The sequence below is a fragment of the Pygoscelis adeliae genome, unplaced genomic scaffold (genome assembly GCF_000699105.1).
Source record: "Pygoscelis adeliae isolate BGI_AS28 unplaced genomic scaffold, ASM69910v1 Scaffold173, whole genome shotgun sequence".
In the NCBI taxonomy this organism is placed as follows: Eukaryota; Metazoa; Chordata; class Aves; order Sphenisciformes; family Spheniscidae; genus Pygoscelis; species Pygoscelis adeliae.
Window position 1 is genome coordinate 990,047 of NW_008824409.1, and position 9,019 is coordinate 999,065.

Here is a 9,019-nt window from a genome sequence, read left to right on the forward strand (position 1 = left end):
GGAGGGGGACTTTTTACAGGGGCATGTAGTGATAGGACAAGGGGTAATGGCTTTAAACTGAAAGAGGGTAGATTTATATTAGATATAAGGAAAAAATTCTTCGCTATGAGGGTGGTGAGGCACTGGGACAGGTTGCCCAGAGGAGCTATGGGTGCCCCATCCCTGGAAGTGTTCAAGGCCAGGTTGGATGGGGCTTTGAGCAACCTGGTCTACTGGAAGGTGTCCCTGCCCATGGCAGAGGGATTGGAACTAGATGATCTCTAAGGTCCCTTCCAACCCAAACCATTCTATGATTCTATGAAATATTGTTCAAGTTTGTGGCACTGCAAAATTAATAGGAAAACTTGCTGTTTATTCTGGAGATTAAATATGAGATACATCAAAGATTAATTGCATTTATCAATTATAGAATATTTATGTTAGCCCTTCTAGGCTCAGAGCAATAAATCATAGTTTCCTTTTGAAGAGTAAAAGGTTAGAAATGTTGGCCATGATGTCATTATGCCCAGAGTCCATGATGTATTTAAAAGATTTAATATTTGCATAGGATACATGTTGATCACAATGGATGAAGATAGGATAACCAGCACCATCTTTGTTTTATAAAGTTTATCAAAGATGTGTAAGTACTTGATCACACATTCGAGTTAGCACAGTTAAGGAGTCAGTGCTTGTCAGCTCAGTTGCGGTAAAGATTGTGTGCCTTCATAGCTCATCCTGATTGCAGACTCGGTGCTAACATTCTGCTGCCTTCATTAAGCCTCAAGTTGTCTGTTTTACTTCATAACTAAGATGGCTTGGCCGTGTGCACATGATCAGTTACCGCACTCATTTGGGAAATAATAGTTTATTAAGCTGTGATAATGCAACTGATTACGTCTGCATAATCTAAGTCTGAACAATGGTGATGAATCATGCTTCCTTTACTGTGGAATTAATGTTCTGAGGCAGTGAGGGACGTAGGAAGGAAATAAGTTACTTGAGAGCAAAATAATTTTTACAGCTTAATTAAAAAAACCTACATGTTTTCTCTTCCTGTCATCTTCCCCTTCACCCCCCACAAATGTAGGCAATATAACAGTACATTTAAAGCCACAAAATATAATGCAAATCAAGAAACTCAAGCTGCTATTTTCATAGGAAATATAACTAGTTTTATAGGTATACGTTTCCTCATTTTCTTTATAGAAGTTCAGCTGTAAGCAAAGGCCTAGAGTGGGCAAGAACCAAGAGAAAGAATGTGTCGCTTGTTCTACGTGCTCTTTTTCTAAGCAATTTAGTTGCAGTGAAGAATAGTGACAAATTAGTTCTTCATAAGAATCTAAGAGGCCAAGGTCTGTGCAGTTACAACATTATGAGGATGTGACCCTTGGTAAGGCAAGCTTGGCATCTTTTGACTTGTGTGTCAGAAATGTTCAGGTGTCCTCCTATTGCTTTGAGCAAAGATGCGAAATTGAAAAAATTGTTCTTTTGTAACATCTGTGAAAGTGAGAGGTAATCTGAAATGTATCCAACTGCAGTGTTTAGTTAAGCTTAAAAGTGAATTTGTGAAAATTTACAGCTGAGCCTCTGTAAAGTACGGAATGTCACCAAGTACTGGTTTTTAATTAAAGTAGACTCTAAATCCTTAGGGGTTGAACTGTGTCCTTCCTGTGCTTATGTCTTTGACTACACAGCACAGCAGATATCCATTTTTAGGAGGGATGCATTCCTGAAGAGTACTTAAATCTGTTGGGCCTCTTTATCCCACACTCAGAAAATCAAATGACACAAATCTTAAGTTACATTTGTAGAGCAGTTTCCAAAGATCATGTTGAAGGCTTCCTCCAGAGTTGAGGCAATTGTATGAATTCTAGCTTCTGTTGTTTGTGCTTCTGTCTTAATAAAGAAGAAGCAGCCTAAAAAAAAAAATTAAGACTAGCAATTGGCAACAGATTTTCCTAGCGTCAGTAGTGCTGAGGACATTGCCGTTCATGCCAACACTGATACCAAAATGTAAATTCTGCAGCATCGAGGAACAAAAAGTAAGCATTGATAGTCTCCCTTTCCCCATCTTGCACTCTTTTTGTCTCTAATACTAATATCACACTCATTTTATGTTAATACTGACATTTGACTTCATGTTAACTGTGAATCACAAGTCCCTCTTGATGCAAAATACTCGTTTGCTCACCATCTTGGCATCAATACTGCACTAAGTTGTATGGCTGTTTCTAGTGATAGGTTTCTTGACATTTCTCAGATGTTCTTTGTATCTTAGTCCATGCAAAGAGCATGAGAGATGAGAGATACAAGAGCAGTGGTCTTGCAGGTATACTGTAGCAAGCCATAAGGGATGAATGAATATTTGAGAATAAATTATTTCTTGTCATGTGAGTGGCAGTGTAACCTGTCATGGTTTCTCTGTGGAGTCCACCTAGCCTTGAGTTGTAGAGGAGATGCTTCTTACAAGCCTGGGCAAAAAGGAAGAGGGTCCTGATCAATGTTGACATTTTGGGCCAGAGCATCTTGACCAGACCTGGAGGAGTCTCTCACAGAGGGAAGGGAGGTGGTCTGAAAAATCCTCCATTTACTTTCTCTGCCTCAAGAATTATCTTTGATGACCACAGATAACGACCAGGATCAGGTATTCTCCCTAAATATCATCTCCTCTTGCCTTTTTTGGTAACAGGATATTAGTCTGGGTCTCACCCAGCAGGGCATTTCTTATGTTCTTATTAGGGGAATAAACATACAGTATAGGGGCAGACAGGAGATAGAGAGGAATAAATTCTAAATCATAACTTCAGACCAAAAAGAGTGATTTTTCTATGTAGTTGCCTTGTAAATTCAGGCTAGGTTTGAATTTTTTTTTTTTTCTTGCTTGTGTATTTAACCTGCCATGGATGTTGCGTGACCCATTTTCTTTTCCTGCTTTATTTGCATGAGTTCTTTGTATTTTCTTTGCAAGTTGAGTCACAAAATTTGTGGTACTGTGTAATCCAGTTATTAAAACTTAACTAACTTCTCTTTTCTGAAAAATACAAAAGACAGAGTAGAGGCTGTCTCTGTCTGTTGTCATCCTGGTGGACTCTTCAGAGATTAAGACCAAAAGCCTCAACGTGAATGTAATCAGATAATGCTGCCTGCATCTTAGGGGGTTGAGCAATTGTTTTAGTTTAGTTTTTCAGAGCAAAACTACACAAAATTGTATTGTAAGCTCTTAATGCTTACAGCTATAGATATATGTTAATGCCACCATTGATACCTACTGTAACCAGAAGGATCACATGAGTGGCACCTTATGGTCTTATCTAATGGTCTACATACCTGATATCATCTGATCTTGACCAGTAACTCTGTACCTCAAGCCTAGTACTTCTGGGTGAACAAGGGCACCGTGCCCCACTTATGGCTCTGTTGTCTGCAGGTAGCCCTCCAGGACAAGTAATCTGTAATGGCTACCTTCCTTCCTCCCTCTTCCCCTGGTCTTCCTTAGGTCACATTGTAGGGGAGCAATCAGAATGTACATCTTCCTGTGTCAGTAAAATAATCTTTGTTGCCTGCCCAGCTCAAAGAGTGGACATGAAATATACATCTGAGAAATGTTCTGTGCAGATTAGGGAACTCATCCTTAAACTGAGTCAGTAGCTTATCTAAATTAGTATCTTACTTCGGGTGTTAGTCTGCCTTCCCTGTCTAGTCATTTTATCTTACATATTTGTCTGCTGCGTTAAGCAGTCTTGTGCTACCAGAAGTATATTTTGAAGTGTACTTAAAAGATGCAACTATGTTATTCATAAAAAGTTTTCAAAATCTTTTGATATGGAACTGAATACCTTAGCATACTTTTATTGACCCCCCAAAAATATTTTTTTTTTAATTTCACTTAAGAGCAATGTTTTTTTTCCTGGCAGTGTCCTTTTATTTTCTTTTTCTGTCTAGCATAAAGAAAGGATTTCAGTATTTTAGAGCTGAAAAAATTTGCAAACTTAGCATTGCCATGCACAGGGGCAATCCTCAGTTTTGGATTTAGAGTAAATGGTAACAGAAAGAGAAATGTTGCATGTTGTAACAAGCTTGTGGTCAAAACATGAATTCTTCAGCCTTTGACTTCAGAATGAATTTTGTCTGAGTAATCCTTGGCTATCAATTTAATTATTTTTGCTGTGGTGCCCACTCTTCTTCTGTCAGCTCTCAGGGTATATGTGCATTTCAGGCTGTTGCGTAGAGAAGCTGTCTTTGGATTTCAGAAGTGATCTCATCACAGAACTCCACACATACAAGGTTCGTGACAGGAGATTTTCTGTAGGGATAGGAGTGAGTGAATGCCTAGGTAATAATCTTCATCAAATATAGGGCTTACATTTATTGGAGGTGGTTTTTTTCTGTCCAGGGTTAAGACCTCATCTAGGTTCATGTCTGTCCTCTACCTGATTTACAGGAATTTGAATCTGAAGTTCCTGCTGCTCAGGAGGGACATTATGAGGTTATACTATTCTGGGGAGAGAGGTGTCTCCTGTTAAAATCCTGATTTGCTTAAAATACTTTCACATTCTTTGGAGCATAGAATAAAATTAAGGGTTAGGGTTAACCCTAAGTTGAGAGATTAACAGTAAACTATATAGTTATTCTTGTTTAGTGTGTCCGATTCAGTGTGTATTTTGTATTTAAACAAACCAAAACAACTTTGGCAGAATTTCACTCCATTATTGTATTGACTAGTTCAGTTCCTTGAGAGCTGGCAGATTCTGTTCCAAAACAAGTACAGACGGGATTGAAACGTGTATCATCACTGAGTGTTCTCACCACTGGGCTTTTAGGCATAAATGTAGGATGCAACTATTTCCGTACTGCTTTTGTGAATCTCATTATAAATCTAGTTTAAGAAAATTGAACAGTTTACTTAAAAAATGTAGAAACAAGCAATGCCCACAATTCCATTCAAACATATTATTGTAGGATGCTGGCACCTGAGTTCATAAATTTCAGGTTGATCAGAATTGTACCTTTAGCAAAAAAATTGTCCAGACCTATTTACAGATTGTACCTTCAGCTTAAGCCTTTTACTTTAGAAGTTTAAAACTCTCTGGAAAATGTACAGCAGAACTAAAAACTATAAATTCAATAATGTTTTTAAATGTTAAAATGTTAATTTATTAATCAATAATTTTAATATTTAAGAATCTCAGAAAACAGCCTTTTGAGATTTACAAACAAGTATTGAGATCCTTTTTGCCAAGATTCTACATGTCTTTTTCTTTTTGAACTGCTTGGCTTGATCTGGATGAGTTCTTTTAAAAGAGTGAAATGTTGTATAATGCTTGCATTAAACTGTAAATTAAGAAGTATATGAATGAATGGAAATCAGGGTTGTCAGAAAGCAAGTATTCCTTTATTGTAAATTAATATCCATTAAGTAATCTCCGCCTGTGATTCATTTTGTGCGTAGGGACCAAACAAGGCTATATTCGTGTGTACAAATGCATCTCCTTTTGAAGTCTGTATATTTACAATAGCTCCATGTTACTTTTGTCATCTGCTACTTTTTTAAGCTAATACCAAAAATATATCAAAATAAACTGAAGTTAGTGTTGTATTTACGTAAGACTGAAATTAATTTATAATTTCGACTGATTGTGTTACAGAAGGAGACTATAGCTGTAAACATAAAAAAAAATCAGAGTGTATTAGACACTGTTTTCTGTCTTCTACAGATTTCCTGTTCTTCAAGTCCAACTGTAACATCAAGTTCTGGTAGCAGTAGTTCTTTATCACCCCTTGGACCTCTTTATAGACAGAGATCATTAGCAAATGGCGTTTTGTGTTCTGAGTCTGGCACATCAGGTGTTTCTTCACCAACATCTAGCTATCCAAAAGCACCAGGCTTTGAACGAGAAGATCAGGTATGTGAATAATATGGGTCTAGAAGTACAAATGCAATCTTAAGTTAAATTAGATTCAGCAGAAAATGTTGTCTGCCTCGTGTATCAGCTCGCGTATCAGCACTGATTTTTGATAATTTAGAACACAGAGTTTGGAACCCACTTCTTTAGGGAGCTAAACTGTATCAAATTACTTTACAGTTGTCACAGGCCAAGAACACTCATGCAAACAGTCACTGCAGCTCAGCTGACATGCAGTTAATTCTAACTTTGCAGAAATGTTGTGATTGTCATTTTAAGCCCGTGTTGCCAAGAACAGAGCAAGATAACAATGGAAAAAAAAAAGATAGCTAGACTTGGTAGGATTCAGTTTTAATTATTGTTGAAAATTGATGGTGAAAAGATGCATTAGTTTCTGGCTGTTGATACTATTTATGAGTTCCAATCTTTGATTAATTTCAGTCTGTTTCTTCTCCCACCCGCAGCTGCGTCTCCGTGGACAAGTTCATTGTTGAGACAGACATAGATGATAAAATATAACAAGCCTCTTGAAAAGAGAGAGAGAGAGAGAGAGAGATCTGTAGCATTAGCAATGAGAGGAGAGTGGTTGAAATTGAAGTTGGTGAGGAGTTATAATCCTTTAGTCAGGGGGTGGGGAGAAAACAGGCAATGCTAGAGACAGTTGGGAGAAGGGAAGACTGGTATTTTTCAGGGATAGAAACAGCTCTGTTGGCCTGCGAGAAAAACGCTGAAAGCTAATTTTTTCTCGCTCTATTATAATACTGCTTACACTTTAAATTATCAGAAAGGAACTGCTTAAAAAAAGATACTCCAATGGCACATTTAAATAAGCTGCAGCCAAGCTGATCAGCCTTCTTGCAAACCTGTGACTTTTCAGAATTGATTTCTCTAACCTGAGATGCACAGAGAAGCGCAGAAGTAAAAGACGGAAGAAGAATGAAAGGAAGGAAAGTGAGTTTTGTGAATGGTAACTTGTTGTAGGTGATGGCAAGATCATTACTCTAGAGTAAAGTTCTCCAGGCAGGATTGCTTTCTTACATGTAGATGTTCAGACAGGCTATAATAGTTAAAGAGCTGGTCATTGTGACAGGAAAGATTTCCATCTCCCAATATAGGGATCAAGTGATCATTGATCAAATATCATGGAAGCAAGGCAGTTACAGTATCAAATGGCTGCTTTCTGGACATGAGGCAGCAATAATTGAGAAATTATGTAACCATCGGTGAAGATGTATTTTGCTGTTTTGATCACAATTAGTGAGTAATGTACTCTCAGCAGCAAAAACATCATGTGCTTGCCTTTTAGTGGCCACATTGAACCTGTCTAGCGAGAAAGCAGTGATGGACTTTGCAATTGATAAAGTATCTAGAGTGGTGGGAGGCATATAAAGAGGAGAGTTGTTACTGCTAGGGAGCTTTCAGTGCAAGACAGATTAGGAATCTCCCAAAGGAAACAAGGAACAGACACAAGACTGCTCAAAGGCAGCAGAAAGAACCATTTTTCCTAAGGAGACAGAGAGCACCTTGCAGAGTTTACTGCAATTCAGGAAGTCCCTGAAAATTACTGGCCTGAAAAGAACAGAGATCCTTTGATCCTGCTGTGCAAGAACACAGTGGGCAAAGAGAAATTGCTTAGAATTCCTTTTTATTTAAGTATGTCTCACTTGTTTCAAAAGTTACCTTATTATAAAATGGCGTTCAAAGAAAATCTGCCCTTATATTTGAATTTTTTTTGTGTTGTTATTTGTAGCATGATCACTTTAAGGGAAAATCTAGGCAGTTCCACTCCAACTTTTGACTACCTCAGGCTTCTATCCCACCAGCCTCTTTTCTCTTTCTCAGTATTCCCCAGCTGGTGAGCATTTGGGACATGTTATTTCTGTCACAGCATAATGCTAACATGGCTACTCAATTTTTGGACCAGAAATAACTTGCATGTGCTCAATTATGCATGGAAGAGGAACAACTGCAACTGCTGTTCCTTTTCATGTAGATTTACTCTATGATCATTAAAATTTAATTCTCCACATGGGACTGCAGTGAGGGAAATGAAGTCAGCCTGTTGAAGATATCATTACAGAGATGCCACTGACCCTTCATAACTAATAATATATTTTACAGGAATGAGTCATTAAGTTCATATATTACAGAGATTTTTCTTCTTTCAGGCAAAGCATCGAAGCTTCCCAGCTGAGAATCAGCAGAAAACAAATGAACGAGACAACAAGCAGGTATTGCCAAAAGCTAAACACTGTAAATATTTTGCCCTTTTTGATAATTAATGCAGTTTCAAAGTTACGTGGCGCTTTACAACATAATGTAAGGAAAATTTGTGCCCAGTGACAGGACAAGAGGCAACGGGCACAAACTGAAACACAGGAGGTTCCATCTAAACGTATGGAAGTACTTTTTTACTGTGCACGTGAGACTGAGCATTGGAATAGGTTGCCCAGAAAGGTTGTAGAGTCTCCCTCCTTGGAGTTATGCAAAAGCTGTCTGGACATGGTCCTGGGCAGCTGGCTCTAGGTTCTGTGAAAATGTACAATAGATGTGTGCTGCAGGGAGTACCAGGGATGAGAAGAATATGAGGCAATTTGAGGATGCTTTTGACAATAGCAAGTCCATGGCAGAGTTTTCACAGTGAAATTTTGAATTAACTTGATTTGGGATGGATTGATAAAATTTAAGGAAGGCCAGAAGGAAGATGATGATACAGTTGTTCAAGCTTCAGATGCTCAAAACTAGAAAAATAGTTAAAGTGACAGGGAAGAGGGCATAGATTTGACCCGTTATGAAGCTAAATCCATCAGGTGTTAGAGGTCATTCTATATATGCAAAGGAGCTTAAAACTGCCAGCCCTGCACTGCTAGAACAAGAACCCTGATGCTTTGTAATGACAATGATCAAGATAAATGAGAACAGAAGTTTTACCATTTGCCATTCATGCAGCCACACAGGAGTGTATAATCTAAAGTGGAGGATTAAAATGTATCTTACATTTAAAAAGCAGGAGGAGTGGTACAGAATAAATAAGGAGAGAAAACACAAGATAGAGGTGGATCCCATGAGTTCCGTATAGAAGAGTGATAGCACATGAACCAGTTTAAAAGTATACATTGGGGTTTTTTCCCTAC

The 9,019-nt window shown here is 38.1% G+C and overlaps 1 protein-coding gene across 1 annotated transcript in view; it reads left to right on the top strand.

Moving 5' to 3' along the window:
- Positions 1-9,019, top strand: part of UNKL (unkempt family zinc finger-like) — a 61,605-nt gene that overhangs the window by 28,766 nt on the left and 23,820 nt on the right. The window contains exons 9-10 of the mRNA XM_009320516.1: positions 5,697-5,885; positions 8,054-8,116. Of these exons, the coding sequence (XP_009318791.1) occupies positions 5,697-5,885; positions 8,054-8,116 (252 nt within the window). The remainder of the gene's footprint in view (positions 1-5,696; positions 5,886-8,053; positions 8,117-9,019) is intronic.